At 36.0% G+C, this 26,327-nt stretch overlaps 5 protein-coding genes across 7 annotated transcripts; all 5 read right to left on the reverse strand.

Moving 5' to 3' along the window:
- Positions 1 to 1,937: 1,937 nt before the first annotated feature.
- Positions 1,938 to 7,763, reverse strand: cnga1a (cyclic nucleotide gated channel subunit alpha 1a). Its single transcript, XM_051130065.1, is given in 7 exon segments — positions 1,938 to 5,062; positions 6,328 to 6,434; positions 6,678 to 6,782; positions 6,884 to 7,060; positions 7,143 to 7,193; positions 7,290 to 7,467; positions 7,584 to 7,763. Coding segments are annotated over 6 exon segments (2,211 nt in total). The 5' UTR covers positions 7,442 to 7,467; positions 7,584 to 7,763; the 3' UTR covers positions 1,938 to 3,443.
- Positions 7,764 to 9,573: 1,810 nt separating this feature from the next.
- On the reverse strand, positions 9,574 to 12,944 carry enam (enamelin). Of its 2 annotated transcripts, none has more exons than XM_051128108.1 (9): positions 12,896 to 12,944; positions 12,528 to 12,588; positions 12,417 to 12,440; positions 12,255 to 12,332; positions 12,135 to 12,170; positions 11,973 to 12,029; positions 11,828 to 11,863; positions 10,436 to 10,498; positions 9,574 to 10,345 (listed from the first exon to the last, which is right to left on the reverse strand). In XM_051128108.1, exons 2-9 carry the CDS (start codon positions 12,579 to 12,581, stop codon positions 9,917 to 9,919), a joined length of 777 nt encoding a protein of 258 aa, XP_050984065.1. In that variant the 5' UTR covers positions 12,582 to 12,588; positions 12,896 to 12,944; the 3' UTR covers positions 9,574 to 9,916. The 2 variants fall into 2 exon arrangements, with proteins under 2 accessions (XP_050984065.1, XP_050984811.1); XM_051128854.1 differs by having other exon boundaries at positions 12,255 to 12,329; positions 12,896 to 12,937.
- Positions 12,945 to 15,094: 2,150 nt separating this feature from the next.
- scpp5 (secretory calcium-binding phosphoprotein 5) lies at positions 15,095 to 18,289 on the reverse strand. The gene is made up of 12 exons (XM_051116038.1): positions 18,205 to 18,289; positions 18,048 to 18,119; positions 17,873 to 17,920; positions 17,517 to 17,570; positions 16,602 to 16,655; positions 16,321 to 16,389; positions 16,140 to 16,169; positions 15,957 to 15,995; positions 15,802 to 15,852; positions 15,608 to 15,691; positions 15,365 to 15,388; positions 15,095 to 15,237 (listed from the first exon to the last, which is right to left on the reverse strand). Exons 2-11 carry the CDS (start codon positions 18,105 to 18,107, stop codon positions 15,371 to 15,373), a joined length of 507 nt encoding a protein of 168 aa, XP_050971995.1. The 5' UTR covers positions 18,108 to 18,119; positions 18,205 to 18,289; the 3' UTR covers positions 15,095 to 15,237; positions 15,365 to 15,370.
- A 412-nt stretch (positions 18,290 to 18,701) lies between these two features.
- scpp7 (secretory calcium-binding phosphoprotein 7) lies at positions 18,702 to 21,475 on the reverse strand. The gene is made up of 9 exons (XM_051120304.1): positions 21,389 to 21,475; positions 21,171 to 21,239; positions 21,011 to 21,058; positions 20,537 to 20,584; positions 19,787 to 19,822; positions 19,620 to 19,688; positions 19,401 to 19,505; positions 19,255 to 19,317; positions 18,702 to 18,917 (listed from the first exon to the last, which is right to left on the reverse strand). The coding sequence occupies exons 2-8, from the start codon at positions 21,222 to 21,224 to the stop codon at positions 19,273 to 19,275; spliced, it is 405 nt and encodes a 134-aa protein (XP_050976261.1). The 5' UTR covers positions 21,225 to 21,239; positions 21,389 to 21,475; the 3' UTR covers positions 18,702 to 18,917; positions 19,255 to 19,272.
- A 769-nt stretch (positions 21,476 to 22,244) lies between these two features.
- Positions 22,245 to 25,160, reverse strand: ambn (ameloblastin). Of its 2 annotated transcripts, XM_051120210.1 has the most exons (8): positions 25,021 to 25,160; positions 24,857 to 24,921; positions 24,354 to 24,605; positions 24,200 to 24,244; positions 23,537 to 23,668; positions 23,412 to 23,456; positions 23,279 to 23,317; positions 22,245 to 23,159 (listed from the first exon to the last, which is right to left on the reverse strand). In XM_051120210.1, exons 2-8 carry the CDS (start codon positions 24,917 to 24,919, stop codon positions 22,674 to 22,676), a joined length of 1,062 nt encoding a protein of 353 aa, XP_050976167.1. In that variant the 5' UTR covers positions 24,920 to 24,921; positions 25,021 to 25,160; the 3' UTR covers positions 22,245 to 22,673. The 2 variants fall into 2 exon arrangements, with proteins under 2 accessions (XP_050976167.1, XP_050976157.1); XM_051120200.1 differs by lacking the exon at positions 25,021 to 25,160 and having other exon boundaries at positions 24,857 to 24,948.
- Between the last annotated feature and the right edge of the window lie 1,167 nt (positions 25,161 to 26,327).

The following is a 26,327-nucleotide window of genomic DNA, read 5'->3' on the forward strand; positions in this document are numbered from 1 at the left end:
GTTACTAAATGTACAAACCAATCCATCAGATTGTTCTGTCTCAGTGATTACGGCTGCCTCGTGACTTAAATTCCACATTCATTCATGCATGTTCCAATCTAGCTTTCATTTAAATAACAAAAAGTTGTACCAGCATGTTCATATTCCCAGCACTTGTGTAAACAAGTTAATTCAGTAGGTAATTTCTCCTTGAAGGAAAGTCATATGGTCCTTTTTGATTTGCCTCTAAAAGTGACAGACGCAGTCTAATTAATTAAACGTGTCGCTCCTGCTGCTCGAGAGACGAAACGGTGGAGGACCTTTTTCATGGCTGACATCACAGGCAATAGCTTCCTTTTTTATCTTGCTTTCCCATGGGAGACATACTTACACTGTTCTTTCATTTCCTTTTTTTCAGCTTACTTTCCTTTTCTCATCACCTCTCTGAGCAAATACAATAAGCGTCCACATGTGACAGCAAATTTCGGTGGAGAGAACAGGTGGGAATGTTCAAAATGAAAGAAGAGATAATACTGAGACATACTGTGACCACTCCACATATGAGATGGTATCTCCTATTCACAATACCCCTAATCAGCCCTGACTAAATCGAAGGCTTCTTTAAAATGAAACACTGGTACAAATGTCTCCAATCATTTAAAGTACCTCAAATTCGACTGAAAACTGACTGTTGCATACCTATACAACTGCATTTGCATTATCAATAATGCAGGCAAAGGAAAAATGAAGGATGCCACAGGAAGAAACAAGTCATCGATAAGAGCAGTTCTGTACAAACTGGCATAGGGAAAAAAGCATAGGTGGAGTTACTATAGCTACAGTATTACAGGGTCTGGGCTGTGGAAGTGATTTTTTTTAAATGTCAAAAAGTCTGCCTTGTCAAATCTTTGCATATTTGCAAAACCACTTACATGCGTACATGCCCTTTTACTAAAAATGCAGATTTTAATGCACTGAAATTGTCTAAGATTGTTATGACAACCCAGTTAAGATATGACAACCTTTTTCTAACTCAGATTAAAGTGACAAGGGGATACTTCACAAGCCAGTTAAGATTAAGGTTAAACAACAACATAGGTTGCACGGTTTATGTACTACTGAATTCGTTGTTCTGCTAATTTATGCTGCCTTAACCATGGAAAAAAACGTGTGGAAGCTGCTAAATCATATAGAGAAGGACTTAGTAAGCAGGAAAGGGCGAAATATTTTGACAAACTAAAGTTAATAGGTGGTTTATGTACAAGTAATATTAATTAAGATGTTAGCCTAATTACACCTTCACTTCATTCACAATTACACCTACCTAACCAGAAATGATAAGAACAAACACAAGATCCTTGCCCTGGAAACGCCTTTTGTTCCTCCTTGATTTGTTATAACTTTTGGTGGTCTATCCACCTTATTTTTCCCATAAGAGTGGGTGCAGCCATTTGTACATTTTTTGTGTCTGGCTTCTGGTCTCATCCACTTCCAGCTATTTTTAGCTGCACAAAAAGCTTGTTTTGCTGCTTGATATTGCAAACTGGTGTGTCTTACCATATTATTTTAATGTATTATCTTAATTATGAACACACTCGTTTGTAGTGCAAACTGTTTTACCGTTTACTGCACTTCGATATTCTTCTTGTTATTTCCGGACGTCTAACACATTACCAGAAAACAGCTTACTTTCGCATTGAAAAATAAGGTGGATAGTACTCTAAATGTTTTTCCCAGTCTGACCGATTAGTACAGCCCAAAACATGACAATAATTGACCATTTTCAGCAGTAATAATTAGCAAAATATGCATGTTTCATTTGGTTTAATGGCACTGTTTTCATATAGTGCCGCCAATATGGACAATTAATGAGTCGTGAAAACACACTCTCGCAACGTCTCTTTGAATAAACGCTTGAGTGAGCAATATTACTTGGAAAACCTGTATGAAAACAGTCATTATTTTTGCGTTTTCTTTTAATGATGCTAGCAGTGAGGAAATGACACGGTTCACATTTAAATATAACTGTCCAAAACCCATAATGATTAATATGTGTGATACTTACGTTTGGTTAAAAAGCTTGGGTCTCACAAAGAGGTCTCATTAGGCAGGTAATTTTTTAATTCAGTGATTTTGTAATTTGTCAGTAGTAGGAAATGTCTCAAAAACATTTTCTAAACAGATTGCTAGTGAATGTGTTTTTTTAAACTTACCCCAAACACATTTTAGTTTATCTAACAAGAAAAGAGAATATCTACAAAACTACTGATTCCATGGAAGGCATGACATCACTTCAATTGTGGTTAATGCTGTCATTTTCACGTTTTAGGAAAGGGTCATTAATCTTTGATCCTCTGCTGCACCCTTGTGCCCATCAAGCACATTGCTTTACAAAACCTCATAAATCACTTCATGAGTGTTCAGCTTTGATGCTGATTGGAAAATATGATGTAAAATTTGCATCCTTAATGTAAAACAACAAAACAAATTCAGGTTAAATGATTTGGCTGAAAGATCCCAGTATGCAGATTATAGGCTATTGTTTTTCTTTCAGCCAGATTTATTTGAGCTTCTATTATTTTTGTTGTCACTGTAATCTGTTTGTGTGGTGACGTGAGTTTACCCAAAAATGAAAATTCTGTCAGTAATTACTCACCCTCATGTGGTTCCAAACCCGTAAGACCTTTGTTCATCTTCAGATCACAAATTAAGATATTTTAGATGAAATCCGAGAGCCCTCTGACCCTCCACAGACAGCAAGTGTCCTACCACGGTCAGGGCACAAAAACATAGTAAGGACATTCTTAAAAAGGTTGTATAAAAGGAAGAATTGTTGAACAAAGTCATTATTTTTGTTTTCTTCGAGTACAAAACGTATTCTCATAGCTTCCTAAAATTACGGACCACTGATGTCAGCCTTTGCAACAGCCTTATGGGCAGTGCGCTGACATTCAGCGCCGTTGTGCTACGGGTGTCCCGTGTTCGAATCTGACGACTATCTGATGACCTTTCCCGATCCTGCCCCCTATCTCTCTTCCACTCTGCTTCCTGTCCATTCTGATCTGTCCTGTCATAATAATGGCAAAAAAAAAAACAAAAAAACAATGTCCTTACTGCTTTTCTGTGCCTTGACTGTAGTAAGACCCTTGCTGTCTATGGAGGATCAGAAAGCTCTTGGATTTCATCATAAATATCTTGATTTGTGTTCTGATGATGTTGGAATGACATGAGAATTAATGACCAAATTTTTACTTTTGGGTGATCTCTTAAAGCGCTCATATTTGCAAGTATTATCTTGAATATGACAAGAAATTATTGGTTACACAAGACATTTAGCATATGGTGGATGAACACATTCAAATTGGCTAAACAAAGTAGTGTTACTACGGAAAAGAGATGAACGAGATTTTGTTTTTAATTTGACTATATTGTGCTATTATGAAACAGTCTCATATGGTCTTATCCTATGACTCCCCATCTTTCTTTTCCTCTTCAGTCGCTTCCTCCACCTTTTCCTCCTCTTTTTCTTCCGTCTTTTCCTTGTCTTCTTCTAACATCTCTTTCTCTGCCTCTTCCTCTTTCTTTTCCTCTTCAGTCGCTTCCTCCACTTTTTCCTCCTCTTTTTCTTCCGTCTTTTCCTTGTCTTCTTCTAACATCTCTTTCTCTGCCTCTTCCTCTTTCTTTTCCTCTTCTGTTTCTTCAGTCTTCTCCTTCTCTTCCTCTTCATCTTCATCTTCCACCTCCTCCCCAGCAAAGCGCTCTATCTGAACAATCCGCCTTCTGATATCCTTTTGCGTCTCCTCCTGTTCAGCCAGCAGCTTCTTCACCTTGGTCTGCATGATCTGCATTGTGCTATATATTCGGTTTACACGGTCCTCCAAGTCCCTCTCATCTGGCTTGAGTTTTGCAGGGTCCAGCTCTAGCAGACCATCCTTCAGCAGAATCTGTCTCCCTTTGTCCTCCAGCATAGCCTTAGCATCAGGATATTCAGTCAGAGCCTCCATCAGATCATCTTTGGACAGACAGAAGAGGTCTGAGTATCCTATGCTTCGAATGTTGGCCGTTCTACGGTTTCCGGCCTTGCTTCCCTTAATGTTTAGAATGCTGATTTCTCCAAAGTAGCTTCCATCGCCAAGGACGACAAACTGAGTGACGCCATCGTCAGCCACCACAGCAAGTTTGCCATCCTTTATGATGTACATCTCCCGGCCAATATCGCCCTTGCGACAGATGTAGTCACCGGGACTGAAGACTTGAGGGCGAAGCTTCAACACCAACTCGATCAGCAGTCCTGCTTCACAGTCTGCAAAGATCCGCACCTTCTTGAGGGTATCTAAGTGCACGTTCATGCCTATCTCCGCCCGTAACTTGTCTGGCAAGTACCTCAGCACCTCTCGTTCATCTTGTGCTTTTTGGTTGGTCCACAGATAGTCAAACCACTTGATGACACGTATCTCAAGATCCTTGCTGACATGACGTGCATGCATGTACTGCTTGATGTTGTCAATCCTGGCTTGGAACTGAGCCTGGGCCGCATTCATATTTGAGATCATTGTTGCAATGTTACCCACGATGGTGGCAAAGATCAAGACACCCACCAGGAAGTCAACCACGTGAAAGAGGAATTCAGAGTCTAGCTCGGGAGACGGCGTCTCTCCGATGGTGGTGAGGGTAAGAGTGGACCAGTAGAGGCTGAAGGAATATTTTCGCATCAGCTCTCCAAACTCATCTTCTTCGAGATCGGGATACACCCACGCATCTGAGCCGAACCCAATGGACTTGGAGAAGGAGAAGTAGAGGCATGCGTTCCAGTGGATGATGATGAGGATATACATGATCAAAGTGCAGATTCTGAAGATGTTGGGGTAGTTGGTCATGGTTTCTGAGATCGTGAAGAACTCAAACATGCGGTTCAGGCGGAGCAACTTGTTTATGCGGATCTCTGGGTAGTCTAACCCTAAAACTAAGTAGAAGATGTCCGTGGGTAGCATAGAGATGACGTCGATGCGGAACTGGAAGCTTTCTTTGTATCGCTGAAGAAGGAGCTTTTCGTCTTTGACGAGTAAGCCCTGTTCCAGGTAACCTGAAGAAAGGTGGCACAAAGTCACTAAACTTTGTTGCTTTATTAAAGGATTAGTTCACTTTCAGAATAAAAATTTCTGGATAATTTACAAACCCCCATCTCATCCAAGATGTTCATGTCTATATTTCTTCAGTTGAAAAGAAATTAAGGTTTTTGAGGAAATCATTTCAGGATTTTTCTCCATATAGTGGACTTCAATGGGGATCAACAGGTTGAATGCAATTCAATGCAGCTTCAAAGGGCTCATGATTCCAGCTGAGGAATAAGGGTCTGACCTAGTGAAAGTATAGGTCATTTTATAAAAAATTAAAAATTAAAATGTTTGTTCATGACTTCACGCATTACACCATGTCCCAACTACACGTCCGCGACGCCTCTATCTTTTCCATGTTAATTGGAGTTTTTATTTTAGAAACGGTTTCTATTTCTGTGATGACACGGCTGGAACAACAACATAAAAACTATGATAATCTCAGGTACTTATAATGTTCTTTATTCAATGTAAAAAGTGTCTAATGTGAGTTTAAAAATCATGTTGCATGACAGTTATAGCCATACTGAAATCTAAAAAAAATGGCGTCAATGACGTCACGCCATTATAAGGTTAGATTATAAGTTTGTCCATTTTGTGGGAGTGCAGTGCACTTCTGCACTTCTGAATGGCTGTTGATATTTGTTTGATTCTGTCGCGTCGCATTGTTGTATCGCTGGAATCTTGTCGAGTCGCGTGTAGTTAGGACACGGCGTTACATAATCACATTGGAAAGGCCACATGTGGTTTGTTCTTCGCCTGTGTTGTTTTACCTTTTTTTGTAAAAGGCGTTTTATTTTCTTTGCATGTTCGCTTTGTAAACACTGGGTCAGTACTTACGCCTACACCACGCGTGACCTTTCCAAAGTGACTACGTAATGCGTGAAATCAGGCTAGTGCAAGATGAGCATTTGTGGTTGAAAAGTATATGAACTTGACAGATCATTTCGTTAGATAAGACCCTTATTCCTCGGCTGGGATCGTGTAGAGCCTTTGAAGCTGCATTGAAACCTCAATTGGACCTTCAACCCGCTGATCCCTATTGAAGTCCACTAAATGAGGAAAAATTCTGGAATATTTTCCTCAGAAATCTTAATTTCTTTTCGACTGAAGAAAGAAAGACATGAACATCTTAGGTGACATGGAGGTGAGTAAATTAACAAGAATTTTTTATTCAGAAAGTGAACTAATCCTTTAAAGAGACATCTGATCGCACTACTGATGTTAGATGAACCTGTTCGTGCTCTGAAGGCCATGTCAGCCAAATAAAGCAGGTCAGAGGTGTAGTCCAGGAGGAACCATATCAGGAGATATTCATGCTGCAGCTCCTCAAAGCAGGCTCTGTGCAAGGAGACACAATATAAAACTTCTCGAAAAGATTACACCTATTTATCAAGCTGGTACGTATAATGTTGGATAGTCACTGAATATATTACCTTTATCATATTTATTAGAGAATATCAATGTAGGAAACATAAAGGAGCACACTTCAGAGGTTAATAAAAAGGAGACATCTTCTATTTGTATTCTTCTTTCATCTCCTGCTAACCTCATCTTATTAAAACATGAACATTTAATTATTACCTTGCAATTATAGCTGTCCAATTGTACATGACAGGAATTGTGATTATAAGCAGCCATTGATAGTACAGAAGTCCCGCTGGGTTAATCACAAACACCTCCTTAGGCCTTGAGAAAATGAAGAAGACATGAACAATAATCAATGGTGAATACTTTGAACTTTGGAGAATCACAGATTAGAAATAACTGATAAAAAGTCTGATACCAACCCCTCCTTTTTCTCTTTTTGCTTCTCCTTTTCTTTTTCTTTTTCCTTTTCCTTTTCTTTTTCTTTTTCTTTCTCTTTTTCCTTTTCCTTTTCCTTTTCTTTCTCATTTTCTTTCTCTTTTTCATCCTTTTGTTTCTTCTTCTCTTTTTCTTCTTTTTTTTCTTTCTTTTCTTTTTTCCTATAGGATAACACAGCGAAAGATTTAAACATTATTCATAATCAGACTATTTTAAATAAGAAATACTTAGTATGCTACATACTCTTTCTTCTCCTTCTTTTCTTTTTTCTCCTTTTCTTATTCTTCTTGTCTTCTCTATAGAGCGCAAAATACATAATTGCCATTACTACACAATCTAATACACGTTCATATAAATTATATTATATTATATTATATGATCTTTGATTACTCTTCATTGTTGTTGCTGTTGTTGATGTTAAATTTACGTCCTGCACTTGGAGCTGGAATTGGGTCTTCACTGTCCTCCTCTGTGTCCACTTCCATTATCGGAGACATTTGGGGTGGGATTGCAATACCCCCTGATGCAGGTACAACAGTCATGTTTCCTCTTTCCCTAAAGCAACAGGCTGAAGCGGTGATTTATAATTTACATATGTTCCCATTACAAGTCACGAAAAATCTAAAATGGATCAAATGTTACTCTAAGAGGAAGAAAATTGCTACAAATTTAGACCAAACTCACCAGCTGTTTTCCTTTAACCTAAATCCTGTCCCATTCTCTCTTGATCTGAAGATTCACAGAGCACTTAGAATTACAGACCATCTTTCTGGTGAAATGAAAGATACAGTCAAATTACAGCGAGTGTTTTCAAAGGAGGAGTACACTTGTGGTTCATTTGTTATGTTGGACTCTGTAATGATATCTCAGACTTGCATGACCCTGAGAAGGATTTGGAGATTAATGAGAGGCTAGAGTGACAAAGACAAAGCCTCCTCCCTGCCTTCTTAAAAGGTACATAATTTATACTTCCTTCAACAAAAGTTCAAAGTATTGGTGGGAGCCATATTTATATAATTACACTGAGAATTTTAGCAACCTGTTGTTTTTATAATTGTTCCATATTCAGAACTAATTTTATGTTTTTATTTTTAAAGGATTTCACCAGAGTGACTCAAGTAAGAAATATGTAAATGACCACATTTAATTGTGGTATTTATTTAACTGTAATTTCGTTGTACTTTTGCTGTCTCTGCAATATGAGACTGTGAGCCACTGAGTGAGAGATTTACCTCATGTAGCAAAATTTGCCCAGTCAGCACTCTTGCACAGATCTGCTTTATCCTATTAAACCAAGCCTGCCAGCCTTACTTTAACAGCCACTCACAGCTTTATTAAAAGCCTACTAGAGAAATATATGACCTGTTTTGTTGGATATACATAGTTTTTGTTTGTTTTTACATTTTCATATGCATGTAGTATGCCGTAAATATGCAATACTATACATTTTATACACTACCAGTCAAAAGTTTTTGAACAGTAGGATTTTTAATGTTTTTTATAGAAGTCTCTTCTGCTCACAAAGCCTGCATTTATTTGATCCAAAATACAGCAAAAGCAGTAATATTGTGAAACATTTATAGCATTTAAAATAAAATAACTGGATCAATAGTGACATTTATAAATGCTGTTCTTCTTCTGAACTTTCTATTCATCAAAGAAATAAATCTAAAATAAATCTACTCAGCTGTTTTCAGTTTAATCATAATAATAATAAATGTTTTTTTGAGCAGCAAATCAGAATATTAGAACAATTTCTGAAGGATCATGGAGTAATGATGCTAAAAATTCAGCTTTGAAATCATAGAAATAAATAAAATTTTAAAATATATTCAAATAGAAAACAGTTATTTTAAATAATAAAAATATTTCAGAATTTTACTGTTTTTGCTGTACTTTGGATCAAATAAATGCAGGCTTGGTGACCAGAAGAGACTTCTTTAAAAAACATCAAAAATCTTCCTGTTCAAAAACTTTTTACTGGTAGTGTATATCTAGAGAGACAGATAATATATATTTTTATATAATTACTACATATATGTAAATTGTAAAATCAAACAAAAACTGCATATCTATTTCTCTGTGTATTATTTCTCTATATATTAAATTAGTTACAGTAGTAGTAGTATAGTTTTTATTTTTTGTTTTACATAGTTACATATATGTCTATATATTATATTATATATTTGTATATGTAAATATGTATTTAGTATTGAGTCATTTGTTATACGTAGATGTAGATATATATTATTATTTTATTTTATTTTAAGAGTTACATAGTTACATTTCTAATGATTAAAGAGGCTTTTATATTATTATTATTATTATTATTATTATTATTATATGTATTTTGTGCTATAGTAGTGATTCCCTATGTTATGGGGACCAAAAGCCCCACAAGATTAGTAAACAAGCTTAAAGATCATACAGAATTATCTTTCTTTTTTTTTTTTTTTTTTTTTTTTTTTTTTTTTTTGAAAATCTAAAAATGAAAAGTTTTGTGTGAGGTTTAGGGGTTGAGTTAGGGTGAGAGGATAGAAAATAGAGTTTGTACAGTATAAAAACCATTACATTTATGGAATGTCCCCATAAAACATGTAAACCCACCGTGTGTAGTGTGTGCCTTTAGTGATCAGTTTCTTCACACAAAACTATGTTTTGTCCATTTTTATTATTTCCAAAGCGTTACATAGTTACATTTCAGTTGATTAAAGAGGCAGTTAACCGCAGTAAGACAAAAGACATTTTATTTAAGAAACTGAAAGAGAAGACATAAAACGTAACGCTGTCTGCAGCAGTGTCGGCTCAATTCTTACAGTGAAATTAGTAAAAAATTGTCATCTGCTAGGTAACATTGTCACACACAACACAAGAAGAATGTGCCACACATCTAGACACCCGCTCAGTCTAGCCAAATCCCCTGTGCTATAATGTTCAGACCATACAGGTGTGGTCTTAATGTCAGCTATGTGACTGATTGGTTAGGATCTTGGGGGCGGGGCTTGTGATCATCTCGCTCACTGTACTGGCAGAGCAGCATCAGGCGCCTCAGCCACCAACACCTGTTCTGCACCAGCACCAGTATCAGGCCCCACCAAAGTGGTGTCGATTTCCACAGCGACTGCTGGTACCTCAGGGACGAGGGATGGAACAGCAGCAGCAATGACTTCGGTAGCAGGTTCAACAGGAACATCTACGACAGCATCAACGGGTGGGATCTCTACGACAACATCAACGGGTGGGATCTCATTTGCAGCAGTAGCATCAACATTTGCAGCAGTAGCATCAACAGTTGCAGCGGTTCCAGCAGGTTCAGGTTCGGCTGCAACCTCAGCTGCTTCTGCAGCCTCTGCTTCTTCTGCCCCTTCAGCCTCATCGGAGTTCAACGGAGCAGCCGGCTGGGCAGGCTGGTAGCCGTAGGGAGGGTAAAACCCACGAAACTGTGGCTAGGGTAGATAAAAAAGTGGGACGGAATTTGTAAAGTACATATCGTCTGAAAATATGTGGTACAGTTTTAATAAGGTGAAATAACCTACTGCTCCTTCCTCATCTGATCCATCTCCATTGGGTGCGAAAAGAGCGGGGTTGAAAAAGAAACCCTGAAAGAAATGTTCAAAGATCAATGTCAACACAACATACTGTACTTATGGTATTACCAGTCTGAAAACTCTACCATTTTGAGTTCAGAGAATGGTTCTGATGGTTCAATAAATATTTTAAAATTCTTTTTTCCACTATAAAGAACCTTTTATAGAATGGAAAGGTTAAAATACAGAACTTTTATTTTTATGTCACACTAGTTTTTGCAAAAAGATTAATAGCAGAGCCTTGCAGAAGCTACTACTCAAAAAACAAAACAGACAGTAATGTATGGTGAATGTTTTACCCTAGATGCTACTTCAAATCATAAACAAATGCTAAATAGAAACTTAACAGAAACCGACTCAAAATAGTGATAACATTTTGGTTATCTACTGTGGTACAACATGGTATAACACGGTATAACATGGCATGGCTAACAGTAACCCAAAATGGCAATAGCATGTTGTTAATCTGGTTTGGGACAACATGGTTTAACATGGTATACCATGCCATGACTGATATTGCCCTTACTAAAATGAACCATGGTTTTAGTACAAATAATACCAAATAAACATGATTACTATAGTTAAACCATGGTAACCACAAATTAACCATGGTTGTGCCACACTGACAATAGATTAAACATGATATTTGTAATAAAAAAGGTAACACAAAAAGTAATGAATATGCCAAAAAAAACATGGTTACTACACTTTTACTGTAGTATAACAATGGTACATTTTCATAAGGGTGACCTAAAATAGCAATAGCATATTGCTAACCTAATGTGGTAAAACATGGTATAACATGATATAACGTGCCATGACTGACATTGACCCAAAATAGCAATAGCATGTAGGTAACCTGGTGTGGTAAAACATGGTATAACATGGCATAATATGCCATGACTGACACTGACCAAAAATAGCAATAGCACATTGCTAACCTGGTGTGGTAAAACATACAATAACATGGCGTAACATGCCATGACTGACACTGACCAAAAATAGCAAGAGCACGTTGCTAACCTGTTGTGGGACAGCATGGCATAACATGCCATGAATAACACTGACCCAAAATAGCAATGGCATGTTGTTAACCTGGTGTGGTACAACATGGTATGACATGATATAACATGCCACAAATGACACTGACTCAGAATAGCAATAGCATGTTGTTAATCTGGTGTGGTACAACATGTTATAACATGGAATAACATGCCATGAATGACATTGACCCAGAATAGCAATTGCATGTTGCTAAGCTGCTGTGGTACAACATGATATAACGTGGTATAACATGCAATGACTGACAATGACCCAGAATAGCAATAGCATGTTGCTAACCTGCTGTGGTACTTGAGGTGAAACCTGAGGCTGGGTCTGTAAAAAGAGAAATATTTTCAAAAATGTCTTCAAAAAGACATGTTTCTCCTTAAAAACACAAAAATATTATATAACATATCATTTTGATAGAATGAGAGGGGTTTACGTTAACAGGTGCGGGTGCTGCGGGTGCTGCGGGTGCTGCAGGTACTGCGGGTACTGCCTGTGAGGAACACAAAATGTCATCAGTTCCACGAAACAGGTTACCTAGGCATGTTCACACCGTAAAATCTTCAAATGATGTGAAGTGGTTAAATTTTTAACATACAGGCACTTGAGCACCAGTAGGAACAGCACCAAAACCCTGCAAAAACATTGCATTTGCATTATGTTTTTATTGTTGAACGTCTCTACTGTACGTCTTTAGCTTTAGTGCCATTGAACTGACCTGTTGCTGCAGATGTCCTAACATTCTGTAGAGTTCCATCAACTGCAGAGCTGTGTTAGCATGACCAATAATTGCCTGCTGCAGGGAAGAAAGCAGAACAAGCATTATGCAAAACATTAGGCCGGTCATTAACATCCATTGTCACTGACAATGAGGTCTTACCTCATTGCTGCCACTGTCAGGGGCCTAAAATGTGGTAAACAAGAGGAACATGTCAAAAATAAGTGAAACTTTGACTATTATGCTGCCTTGAACTGACAAACGAGGACTTACAGGGGCAGCTAGTGAGGAGCCCAGCAAACACATCAAGAACGCCACAGCTTTCATATTTGCTCTTATGATCCAAACAGAGAAACAAACAAAACTTGTTAGTGTTAAAAGATTTTTAAAAGATAAAAACACAGGTTCTCATTTATGGTTCCATGAGGAACCTTTAACATCAATGGAAACCTTCAAAAAGTTCTTTAGAGTGGATAACGGTTTTTTAGAATAATAAATTGTTCAATGGTTCTTTTAAGAACCGTTTTCTCAAAGGTTCTTAGGAGAACCCAAAATGATTCTTTAATAGCATTGCTGCAATCATTTTTGGAACCTCTGTTTCTGTTTTGAGTTAAAACTCTCTAGGAATAGTAAGAGCTTACCTTTATTGGAAATCACAAGGACAACTGGTTGGCTTCTTGGAGTTTAAAGTTGAATGCGTAACTACTGAACAAGGCTGCTATATATACTTAGCAGATCCTGAAACAGGCCAATCATCTCTCAGCAAAGAGGAAAATCTATTTTTTGCCTTTATTCTTAAAACAAGGTTGGAATTACAAATGTTAATGGTCTATTATGTATAATTATACACTGTGGAATTCTGCTTGGTGCACAGTTCTTCAAAAAGACAGACGAAAAATGAAATTATCTACCCGATCCTCCAGACAGGAGGGTTGTCTGTCTGTGGTGTTTGATGGTAAAATGTGGATATATATGACTTTCAAGGGGCCTCTTGAGAGTGGGACTTGTGGGCGCCTGCCAAATTGATCGATCTAATTAAAACAGATGTTCACAATGAAGCTCATATTACGCATTCTTCTGAACTCTTAATTACAGACTTAATCCACCATTTCTTGCTGATTCATTTGGAGATACACTAGGTATAAATCTTTGGGCTCCTCATTGTTGTGACCACACTGACAGCTGCTTTAGTGCTGTTGTCGTCTGCGTTTTTTTCCCTCACTCTATAGTTTAGAGCATTGCAAGGGCTGATATGCCTTATGCTGTAGGGAATTCACATTCAGGATGTCTAACATCTGATAAAGAATGTGAACATAAAAGCTTTATATATATCCACTTGCTGAGATCAAAAGATTCAGGCAAGAGGGGACATACATTCTGGCTCCACTTCACTCATTCTTATAGATGAGATACACTTGAAAATGTTTCCTCAGGGTCAGGTTTATTTCTGGTTGTTCAAAAGACTGTAGTTTTAACACACATTTTTTAAACTGTAGAACCTTCAACTTGTTGATTCACAAATGTTCAAGGGATAGTTCACCCAAATCAAAATTTTGTCATTAATTACTCACCCTCATGTGGTTCCAAACCCGTAAGACCTTCGTTCATCTTCAGAACACAAATTAAGTTATTTTTGATTAAATCCAAAGGCTTTCTGACCCTGCATAGACAGCAATGCAACCACCAAGTTCAAGGCTCAGAAAGGTAGTAAGGACATTATTAAAATAGTCCATGTGACATCAGTGGTTCAACCGTAATTCTATGAAGCTACGAGAAAAATTTGTGTGCACAAAAAAAAAAAAACGATTTTACTCAACAATTTCTTCTCTTCCATGTCAGTTTACGACGCGTTCACGAGAGTATCACAACGCATATGTATGATGCTGCTGACGCACGAGCCTCTCTTTAGTTCATCTTCTGTATATTGTGGTTCAAACAGGTAAGGCTGGGCAAAAAATTGCAATCCTCATGTATACGTCGTGGTACTCTCGTGAACATGCATCGAAGACTGACACGGAAGAAAAGAAACTGTAAAATAAACTCAATATTTTTGTTTTCTTTTCTGCTCAAAAAGTTTTCTCGTAGCTTCATAACATTACGGCTGTACCACTGATGTCACATGGACTATTTTAACAATGTCCTTACCACATTTCCAGGCCTTGAACATAGTAGTTATGTTGCTGTCTATGCAGGGTCAGAAAGCTCTCAGATTTCATCAGAAATGTATGTGTGAACTGATTTACAATTCCAGATGATAAAATATTGTTGTCCAATGCGCCAACTGTATGCATTTATTTCTATATGTTTGTAAAGTGACTATTAAAATTCCTGATGGCCTGGTTTTCCATGTAGAAACTGCAAAGTTTTTCATAGATTACTCTTTAAGTAATTCTCTAATTTGATATTCCCTAAAGGTTGAACATGTTCTAATAAAGTCTTTGCTCTGCTGAAGTTTTAACGAGCATGAATTTAATGATTCTGATCATGCTGTATCATGCTAATTATACTGCCAAATGTTCAAGGTGTAGATGTGAAATATTTCACTTTATCCTTGGGGGGGAAAATCCTTTAGAACGTTGAAAAAATATATAATTCGTATTATTTTAATTAATTAGTATGCATTACAAATCTCATCTCCTGTTTTGTAACAGCTGGCACTAAAAAGTGCAGATGAAAATCAAAGTTTTGTTTAATCAACTTTATTACTGAAACACTACTCATAAAATATTCAGAATTGACATGTATCATTTTCTCACATCAGAATAAGGCCAATACAGCACATTTCAAAATGCATACCATGCAATTACAGAACTTGTTGTTACACATACAGGTAAATCATCTTCTTCATGTTAAAAAAAAATCAGCTCATTTTAAATTATTATTTCAGAAAAACTATAAACTAGCTCTAAACAGCATTAGACAAAAAAGTTTAACACACTCATGTTGTTTGATATCTTTTTCTCGCTCAGCTTCAAAGATGTGCCTGCAGGCATAAGAAATTACATGTTAAACACGAATGAAAGAGTGATTTCAATCAGTGTTGAAACAATACTAAAACTACTGTGTTGCAATTCAAAATCAGGTTTGGATACACCCAAGCAGTATCTCACCGTTCTTCAGGGCTTGTTAGACACCTGAAAGAAAGTACAGATAATTAACAATTGTGCGGCATGCATAATCTGCTGTTTCTGCATAACTACTGCTGATATACGAGATTCACAAGTTCTCATTTTGGTTAAACGCATCCTGGCTAAACGCAGCACTGAAGGAGTAATTATGTTGTCAAATCAAAACTTTACTGAGGGTTGTGTTTTTAGCTTCTCACATATACACATTCAAACCCACACACACACCTGTCCTGTCTGAGCCTGCTGCTCTGGCTGGGTTTGCTGCTGAGGCTCTTGGGTTTGTGGAGGACTATCCTGGAATGGTGGGTTCTGGGTAAAAATGCAATAAAAGCTCTAAGTGTTTCAAAGCCTTTCAGCAAATTCCAATAACAGTGCAAGTGATTATGAAACCACAAAGCTTCAGAGCATAATTGTCTCACCACAGGTGGCTGTTGAGGAACTGTCTGTGGCATAAAATCGAAGGGGAAGATCTATATGTTCACAAACACAGACAATATCACACTCACATTCAAACAGACATTCACAAACATGTTTTTAAATAACAATGTCAAAATGTTTTAAGTCAAGACCTTACATTTGGAATTGGAGGTATCAGGGGAACAGTTGGTTGGTCCTGAAATCAAAAAAACAAATTCAATGTGTTACTCGCAGCTTCTTTGTGAAATTTACAAGCAGTTCCTAAGTGCAAATGTTTTTTATAGTAAATTCTACACCAGTTTTGTACTATGCTATAAATGGGATGAGAAAAAATCGTTACCTTGTGCTGACTGAAGTCATAGGGGTAAAACTTGAGGAGAAAAAACAAAATCGCCATTTATTTCATTGATCAGAGCAGACGCTAAAACAACACTCTTTATAGATTTACTTTTTACAGACTGTATTTCAACTTCTCTACTCAGATCTAGTGCTGAAATTAGTCTTTGTGTCTGTTCACTCACGATTTCCACGCTTTTTCTGCCTGGAGCTTTAGGGAGAGAGTACTTGATGAACGCTTGTGTAGGAAATGACTGAGAACAGAGAGAGAAAGAGCCATGCAGCAGCGTCAATACTAGTAATCATGTTATGCTTTTTTGCTAGGTCTTTACAAAGACGTGGTAGGCTATAACTTATATCGATTCAACTGTTTGAGCTGTTCGAGTTTATCAAAAAGGCACCTAACAAAGAAGCTAGATAGATGAAACGTGTTTGAAAGGACACACTTGCAAATTTACTGACTCACCGATGCGCCAGCTGCTCCCCCTACTGGATTAGTAGGAAATCTTGGCGGAAAGATCTATTTGATTAAAAAAAAAAACACACACACATTTAGGGAGGTACAAACCACATACATTTTAATTGTTGTTGTTTGTTAAAGTACTCTAACATTTGGTACCATCTTAACAATACATAAAAAAATTAAATAAATGAATAAATAAAATTAAATAAATATTCATACATCAAATTATTTAATATAACAGAATAAACCTGAATACATTAGGTTGTTCTGACCTAATACAATTATTAAACTACATACACTACTTTTTTCAGGTAATCTAAAATATGCTTTATGTGGTGCCATCTTTAAAAAAAATAATAATAATAATAATAAAAAATAAATTAAATTAAATTACATTTTTACTGAATATGACTGAATAAGCATTGACACATTAGGTTAAACAAACCTAAAAAATAAATAAATAAATAATAATAAAAATACATTTTAATTTAAATATATTTTAAATAAATATAAATATAAGGTAGTAAAAGGACATATTTACAGCAGGGTTATCATAGTTGACTAAAACAAAAATCATAAAACAATTTTTGTTACTTCACTTAAAAAAAATTTATATATGTATATATATATATATATATATATAAAGCAGCATTTTGCATTTTCATTTTGTGATATATTTTGAAGTACTAAAATAACTAAAGCTAAATCTTAAATGAACTAAAATGAAATCTTAAATGAATGAAACTCGCATATTAGGGAGGAAAAATTAAAACAAAAAAAATATATAAAACTAAAATAGTATCTGAATTACACTAAAATACCTCTGGTTTACAGGGCATAAAATATCTCTGGTTAACAGGGCATAAACTGTTATATTTAGGGTAATAACAAACAGAAAAATAGAAAAATAGCTCATACGATTTCCATGCTGATTGGAGCGTTCAGACCAGGATGTGGCTGTGATGGTATTCCCTGGAAAAATACAAATGAAAGGAGTTAGTTTTAGTGGATGCCCAAAAAGAACATGTTCGGTTATAATTAGTATATTTAATACATGTTCTGTAACAACCTCAGGATAGTCAGTTAAACCTATAAATCATATAAACACATGTCACAGAGAAGCATGTCATCATCCAGTGTAATATTACAGAGCTATTTCCATCATGAATCTGGGTGCAATGTGTTGATTATGGTCAAAGCAAAGGATTCCGAAGACTGCTTTGCTGTTTATGGATATGGAAAAGTTAAGAATGCTCATGTGTGGTTAACCCCACCTGCTTCGGGTTGCCATAATGAGGGAGATAATTGAAAAACGGTGAAAGCTAGAAAGAGATATAAACACACATTGGAAAAAAAGAATCAGTTTCAGCAGTGGGGCGACCCAGACACATAAAACAAGCCTTGATAACTACAAAGACATTCCTGAGAAAAGGTTTAATGTGTACTTACTGGTGCTGCAGATACTGCACCAGCCAGAAGAAGACAGAGGAGAGATGTCCACATGTTCATGGATTCAACAACCTTACACAAACAGAAACGTGAGCTAAGACTGCCAAAACTGTTGAAGGAGTGCTCTGAATGATAACGTAAAAACAAAACCACTTACAGTGCACACAAATGGTCAGCTTTCTCACCTTGGCTGCAGGTAGATTCACTAGCTCTGGAACAAGAGTTTTCAAGCTTTTATTTGGTCTCTGGCTTAGCGCTTAGCCAATCCCTCACAGGCTAGACTTTATCATGACCTCACATATAGAGAAAGATGGTTATTGAGAAAATGACCTGTAGTCAGACATTGTCTGCATGTCTGTCAGCTATTATTATAATTATGATAGTTGAGAAAACTGCTGATATCACCAACCTATGTTTCTGGAGCTATATTTTGAAGCTTCAGTGCTTCAAAAATAGGAACTGAGTTTGTTTTTGTGTATGAACTTTTGTGTGGTGTTTAATTGCAACCAAAATACAACAATTTCAGGTTCTGAATAGCATTTTTTTTTTTTTTTTGGAATGATATTTATCATAGGCCAAACTTATGTATTTGTATAAATTAACAACATAATAACTGTTCAGCAATAATAATAACACACACAATGAGGCAAGGAATTGATTGAACAGTTTATTATAAATCAAGATTTAAAAACATGGTTGCAAAAAAGCAATGACTTTTATGGCTCCCATGCATCAAGCCACTGAGAAAGCACCATTTGACAGATCGTCATCATTTCTAAAGGGGGAAAGCATTTTTTGGAGTCAATATGCTAAACACTAAAAGCAGCTTATTTGTCATTCAGGAAATGGTGGTCAGCTTATCTTGTTCATCTATGAGAGAAGAAAAAATGAAAGCTTTAGAAATGTGCTATATGGTCCAGAATGGTTTATATTTTGTAATTTATATTTAAAAAGTCATTTAAAAATTATAAATACAAATATTTTTCTAAAAGCTGTACGATATGCACTTAAAAAATGATGTAGAAACAATTTTCATTCAGGAACTGCTAGTAAATTTCACAGTCAATTACACAGTAATAGCACGTAACACAAGTATTTTCTTGTAAAAACCTACTCCAGTAATTATGTGAGTGACCAGTGTACAGTGTTGCATCTACCACTGAAAACAGATGGTGTTTATGATTAATATATTGGTTATAATTCTTACTTAAACAACCAATCTGGTTTAGTCCTCATGATCATCATCATCATCGTCCTTTGGAACAGGGGCCTAAAAAAAACAAGAAATTACAAATAGCCATATATAAAGTATATATATATATATATATAAAATTTTTTTTGTTTGGACTATACCGGGGCAGCAGGGGCAGCAGGGGCAGCAGGGGCAGCAGGAACAACAGGGGCAGCAGGTACAGCCGGGGCAGCTGGAGCAGCTTGAGGAAAGCCGAATGGGTACAGCTAGAAAACAAAAGAAATTAATTAATTTCTGTGTAATTGAGAAGAAATGGGGGCATCGTACTGGAGATTCAGATTTTGTGTAGCAGTAGGAAAATAAAAAGGCGGAACACGTACAACTTCAATACTTTCTTTGCCTGCGGGCTGGGGAATCTCGTGCTTAATGAAACCACGGACAGGCTGACCCTGTGGGGAAAAGGACAAAATGAGGATGGATTGCATGCTAAACTAACAGGCAATAATGAATACTATGTGAAAAGGAAATAAAACCAATTGAAACTTACAGGAACTCCAGCTGCCTGCTGAGCTGCTGCCAAGAGCTAAATAAAATTAAATAAAATTAAATTAAATTATTATTTTAATTATACATTTTATATTTATATAAATATTAAACCTAAAATATTATTATAATATAATATTCATTATACGCTGCCAGTCAAAAAGTTTTTAGACAGTAAGATTTTTAATGTTTTTTAAAGAAGTCTCTTCTGCTCACCAAGCCTGCATTTATTTGATCCAAAGTAGAGCCACATTTTGAAATATTTTCAGTATTTAAAATTAACTGTTTTCTATTTGAATATATTTTAATGTGTTTTATTCCTTTGATTTCAAAGCTGAATTTTTAGCATCATTACTCCAGTCACATGATCCTTTAGAAATTATTGTAATATGCTGATTTGCTGCTCAAAAAACATTTATTATTATTATTAATATGTTGAAAACAGCTGAGTAGCTGAGTAAATGTCTTTATCGTCACTGTTAATCAATTTAAAGCATCCTTGTTAAATAAAAATATTAATATCTATAATTTCTTATAAATTACATTTAAAAAATATTCAAATAGAATGCAGTTAGTTTAACTGTATTTTGCTGTATTTTGGATCAAAAAAATTCAGGCTTGGTGAGCAGAAGGGACTTCCTTAAAAAACATTAAAAATCTTACTGTTCAAAAACTTTTGACTGGTAGTGTATGTCCAAATTATATATTATTGAGTGATGGTAAAATTAATCTATTTCACAAAGTCTACACTTACAATCTCAATTTCTGAAGGTCCAGCTGCAGCGTCAGCTGCATGAAGACCCTGTAGATCATCATACGCACTTCTTATACAACACAAACTGCACTATTATCATATATGATATATATTTCTATACATGAACTCTATATGAAGAGTTCAGATGCAAAAAGAGCTAAAAGCCATCTCGGTCAAAAATGAGATAATGATACTGAGTGAATGCTCTCGACACATATTATATGTCCATCAAATACTTTTTTTTCAAACTCGCTAAAATACCAGCCTCAGCCCAATCAGAAGTACCGGTACTTACATAGAAACCTATACATCTGAGCCTGATAAAAATGCATTTTTTAAAGAAAGACGTCAAATGGGTTTAGCTGGTTCTGCATCTGAACTCTTCATATAGTCCCACATGCTATGAATGATTTCATTTAGGCTGTCATTTTAAATAATAAATATGTATTTATTTCATTTTTGGACCAAACTAACCTGTGGAGCGACGACAGGTTTGTACTCTAGCTCATAATACAGTGATTGCTGTGGGTCAAAGAACAGAAAAATGTCAAAGGTAGTATCGCATAACGTTAGCATCACATATTCTCTGACTCATGAATAAATATATAACAGTCAAATACTGTAGATGATGTACCGGAGCGCAGTAGGCCACTCCAATGACAAAGGCCAGCAAAATGAGAACTCTCATGTTGAATTATAACGTCTGAAATGAAACATGAAATAGATATAGTTTCATTGGTCTTATATGTAACTCTCTACAACAGGAAACTATATTTAGATCTAGAACTACCCCTTCAACCCCAAACAGTTACTGTTGTACCTTAGTTGTTCACTGAATTAATTGTACCTTACCTTTAGGACTGTTGAGCCTGATCAGAACAGTTGAGGAGGATTTTGCAATACTGCTTTCTAGATCTACCCCTTATATTCATTTGGAAAACAAAAGGCCTGTAACATCAGCATCTGATTGGCTTTGGTGACCAGCCAAGTTTCTATATAGAGGCCAAAAATGTGTGTTCAAAGCAAGAATATATCCTTGCTTATCTTAAAGCTAAATTTTGGCTGTGATTGTAATTATATTACATTTGGCATGGTACATTATAGGTATGTGACAGTACAGTAGAAATAAATCAACCACAAACTGAAAATACATTTATAGCATAGGTGATGAAATCATAATATCAGTGCTAAATGACAGCACTGTTCACACTTGTCTAAGCTGTAAAAACCTTCTGCCTGAGCATTCTTAAATTATATTATATACAATAAATAACAAAATAGACAAAAAGTACTTTATCTAAGCAATAGTTTCAATTATTTTCCATTGAATATAAATGGTTCTTGCAATACTGTGTGGAAATAAATATATACCCACTTTCTTTGAGTTTGCATGTAATGCTACTTCAGGAAACAGTGAAAGTCAATAATTTGACTTTGTTGCCTTTCATATAAAGAAGTTTTACAGTTTGATCTCTCTCTTTTTTTGAAATAGATTATTTGCATTAATCTTGTCATGGTTTGTATTTTTGGATACCTTTAGCTTGTGCCTCCATACACTGTACTGATCAGGAACATTTATCACTAAACTGGTCCTTTAAAAATGAGTCACAAATTGCTTTTATTCAATTTTTTTAATGTAAGCTAACAGTAGATAGCATTAATAATCAAAAATCCCTTACATTGTAATTCTTTATTGTAAAACCTTTTCTATTCACTCAGCTTGTTTTTCTAAGGGTTAAGTGTGCACATTTTTCCAGATCTATTAAAATTACTGACACTTGATGACAGTTATACTGTATGCAATACAGAGGGAGCCTCAAGCTGTAATTAACTTTGTATTTAATTATAAGTCACATATACATGTTGAGGCCCACACACATAGTTCACAGTACAAAAGACAGAAATAATCTCAAACAACATATTTTAACATATAAACTAATCCACACAAAGTGAAAACTCTCTGTTAGTAGAAAAAAAGAAATAGTAACAAATAAACAATAAAAAAAAAAACGTAAAAGTATGAGAATTGCTATGAAAAACACTTAAAGGCTTTCATTATGCTGCCTTAACCCACTATATAAAGCATTACCATGATATAAAATGCATATTTGTGTAAACCCTGCAGTAAAGATTTGTCTTAGGGGAAAATATCAGGGTTGGTGTTCACTGTATCAGAAAGCAGTGGTGGGGATGCTGGAATGAGAGCTTCTTTGTGTTCTGTTGTTGGGAATGTAGGACCACTGTGATTGGGATCAGGTTGGACAGTGGGCACGTCTGCTGAAATGAAAGGCCCATGATGTGAATCCAAAGTTCCAGTGTTGGTTAAGGGGTCTTCAGCAGGTAGGATGTGATCACATGGCACTCGGTCACGTTCCTGCATGCTAGCAATCTTATTAGGCAGCGCTCCATTATTCGAATGGGATCCACCAGTCGTAGGTATGGTATCTCCACCGGATGGTACGGCTACAACGCTGGGTAGCTGAACTTCAGAAGTTGACGGAAAGGTGCTGGGGTGGAAGGTATTGGGTGGTCTTAAAGGGCCAACAGGTACAACAGATTGTGGAAATACGTTGCCTCTAAGTGCAGGCACTTGCATGTCAACATGATGTATACGTCCCATGTTCTATGTGTGACACAATTAGAGATTTATATTATAAAAAAAATATAAGATAATATAATGCAAAAAGAAGCATCTTCACTGGAATTCTCAGACTTTTAAACCTCACTGTTGCTTTATTTTACCTGAAGTTCCTCAGAGCTCAATCCACCATATGGTCCGGCCTTTAAAAAGCATTAACATAAAAAATTACACTAAAAAACACATACTTAAAAAGTAAATATTCCATTTTATAACCATTTAAATTGATTCATTTACCATTCGCTGTTGCATCTGTGGAACCATGTAAAGAAACTGATGAACCTGTGGAAAAACACATTGTATATTAGACTATTTTTTCAAAAAGCTAGAGCTGCTTGAGTCCTGAATGTTTGTGTTGATACCTGTTGTTGTTGAGGCTGGTTTGGAGGCGTGTGTTGTTTTTGTTTTGTCATTAATGGCTGTGAAGCTGGAGCTGCATTTGCAGGATATTGTTGAGATGTTGCGTGTTGGAAAACAGGCACTCCGTAGGAGAACTGATGATGGAAAGGAACGTTATGACTTAGGAGACTGAAAAGGGTGCAAAAAGACTCTAAGATACAAGTGCATTTTGGGCCAGATGATGTTCAGTGAAAAGACTGAATGAACTGAATGACTCCTCTTGGGATTGTTAAATGTTAAATATGCTGAGTTGACAAACTGCTGACAGAAATTTTATTAGTGTGCACACATTTTACCGATACATGAGGCAATATATTACGCCAGTTCTCTGTTTGGACTCATTGAGTGCAGTGGGTTTCCTCAATAAATCAAAAACTTCAGATCTGACAACAGACGTTTTCCTCCAGCGAAATACTTCTGATAATTTACCAAAGAGCTTAAAACACAAAGGCTTGCTCAAGGGTTACATAGCTGAAGTTAATTAAGTTTGGGTTTGGACCTCGATTCAGAATAAACCTGCTGAACCCAGACAGTCTGTCAGCTCTTCCTGTGGCATTACTTCTAATAACTACAAACAAAACCACACATTTTTCTGATACTGTACAATGAATGATGGAAACACTTACTGATGGGTTCCTTGATTGTGGTCCAAGAATTGGATAATAGAAAAACTGAAAAATACAGGAAATACAATAAGAAGTTTTATTTATTCTAAAAAGTTAGAAATATTTTAAAATATGTACATATATTTTACATTACTGTCTTATCAAAGTTTTTTACCTGTGGTTGCTGGTGTTGAGGATAGGGTAAGTACTGAAAATGTACAGGAAGCTGACTGAGACCGGTATTGGGGTTGGTTTGAGATGCCCATGGATTGGTCAGAGAGGGCAGATGTGGCTGAGGACCAGACTGAAACTGTTGCGCTTGTACCAATACCTCAGATCCAGGCAATGAGGACTGTTTCACTGGGGTTCCCTGTGCTGGAAAATCTCCCACTGGGACTGATTCCATCAAATCAGCATTTGGGGAGATCTGTGAAGAGGTTGATTAATAAGAGTTAAAATTGAATAACATCAAAGTTACATAATCAGTGAAAGGAGACTTTCAAATGATGCATTTAGTGTTATAAATGATGAAATATCAGTATTTGCTCCTCAGATTATTAACGCTGTAGTGTGTTCACAAAGAGAACATGAACATTCATTAACTATTATTAAACTATGATTTCTATAATGTAACCCTGAAATATCTCTAAAGAAATTAGATGAACATCAACGACTCACCGGAACTCCAGACGTTCTAGATAGAACGCATGCGAGCAATGCTAGAAGCCTCATTTGTGTCATATCTAAAAATAAACACATAGTAAATAGATGTGCACCATACAGCATACAAACTATGACATTAATAGCTAATACTGCATGACAGAAAAAAGCCAAACACTTACTTTAAAATCCTTTGATTACAATAGAAAATTGTAAGTTGAGAAGGGTGTACTTAAACAGTGTCCCTTCCTCAAGCAACCAATCAGAAAACATGTGAAATAGGCTCTGACCTCAGACAATATAAAACCTCAAACCATAATTGAATTGTACAATCAAGAGAACACTTAGTATGTGAATGAATCATCAAATTAACCCAATCTGAAATATTTAACATATCCAGACGGGTTAGTGATTTGGGTGATTTGATATATTGCTCAAGTTTTATAGTACTAAACGTCAATGAATAAAGATGAATATCATATTTGTGGTATTCTGTAGGTGAATGTTATACGTTACCACAGAGAGACATGATCAGAAAATGAAGAACTCTGGTTTATTTATATAAATCACCCAAACCAGAATCTTTTGTCTCATCTGAGGTTGCTTACTGATTTTGTCTTTCCAAAGGCTCATTAAAGCAAAACCACAGTTAGCTTTTGAAAAGGCACTTTGGTTCAGTTAATTACGGTATAATTCTGTCATTCCCACAGTTAGAACTATACTAATTTCACACCATGGTGAGATAACTGTTATTATTAAGTTGGGTTCAGACCAAATAGGAATGCAGACATAACAGTAACAAAACAACCAGGAATTTCTCAAACATGGCTGGATATGCAAAAAAACAAGATTCCATCTTTAAAAAAAACTTTTTGTGTACAACTGTGAAGTCTGTATGGATCCGTGAAGCTATCCTGCTAAAAAAAAAACATTTCCTCCTAAGATCAACTGATTTTAATAAGTGTGTAGTAACTCAGGAGTCATACTGTCCCACCCAAAACAATCTCAAAATCTCAAAATTACATATCCACCTCTTGGTCTGTTGACACTTGTACCACACCTAGTGCATAGAGCCTCAGAGTTGCATGCATTGACCACTATGTTAAATGACACTACTTATTTGAAATGACTGAATGCTCTTTTAGAAATCATCTTCATTTCATACTGTAATTGGGTGTCTATGCATGCATCAAAAAATTGGTTGGCTGCAATGATCATAAATATAAAGGTCATAAGTGTATTCAGTAGTGGCGCATAGAAAATGCGTTTCTCTAATACAGGATTTACCAACTGATGATAAATGTATAATGTTTAAAAAAGAGGAAGCTGTTTTTATTATTTCAAAATAACAACCAGTTAAATATGTGAGATGCATTATGTTTATTGAAAGCATTACTTAAAATCTCAAGGCTTGGTTCACCCAAAAATGAAAATTCTGTCATTAATATTGTGTTTTGCTACTCTTGTGAACACACGTCGCAGACTGACA

This window comes from Labeo rohita, chromosome 1 (assembly GCF_022985175.1).
Source record: "Labeo rohita strain BAU-BD-2019 chromosome 1, IGBB_LRoh.1.0, whole genome shotgun sequence".
NCBI lineage: Eukaryota > Metazoa > Chordata > Actinopteri > Cypriniformes > Cyprinidae > Labeo > Labeo rohita.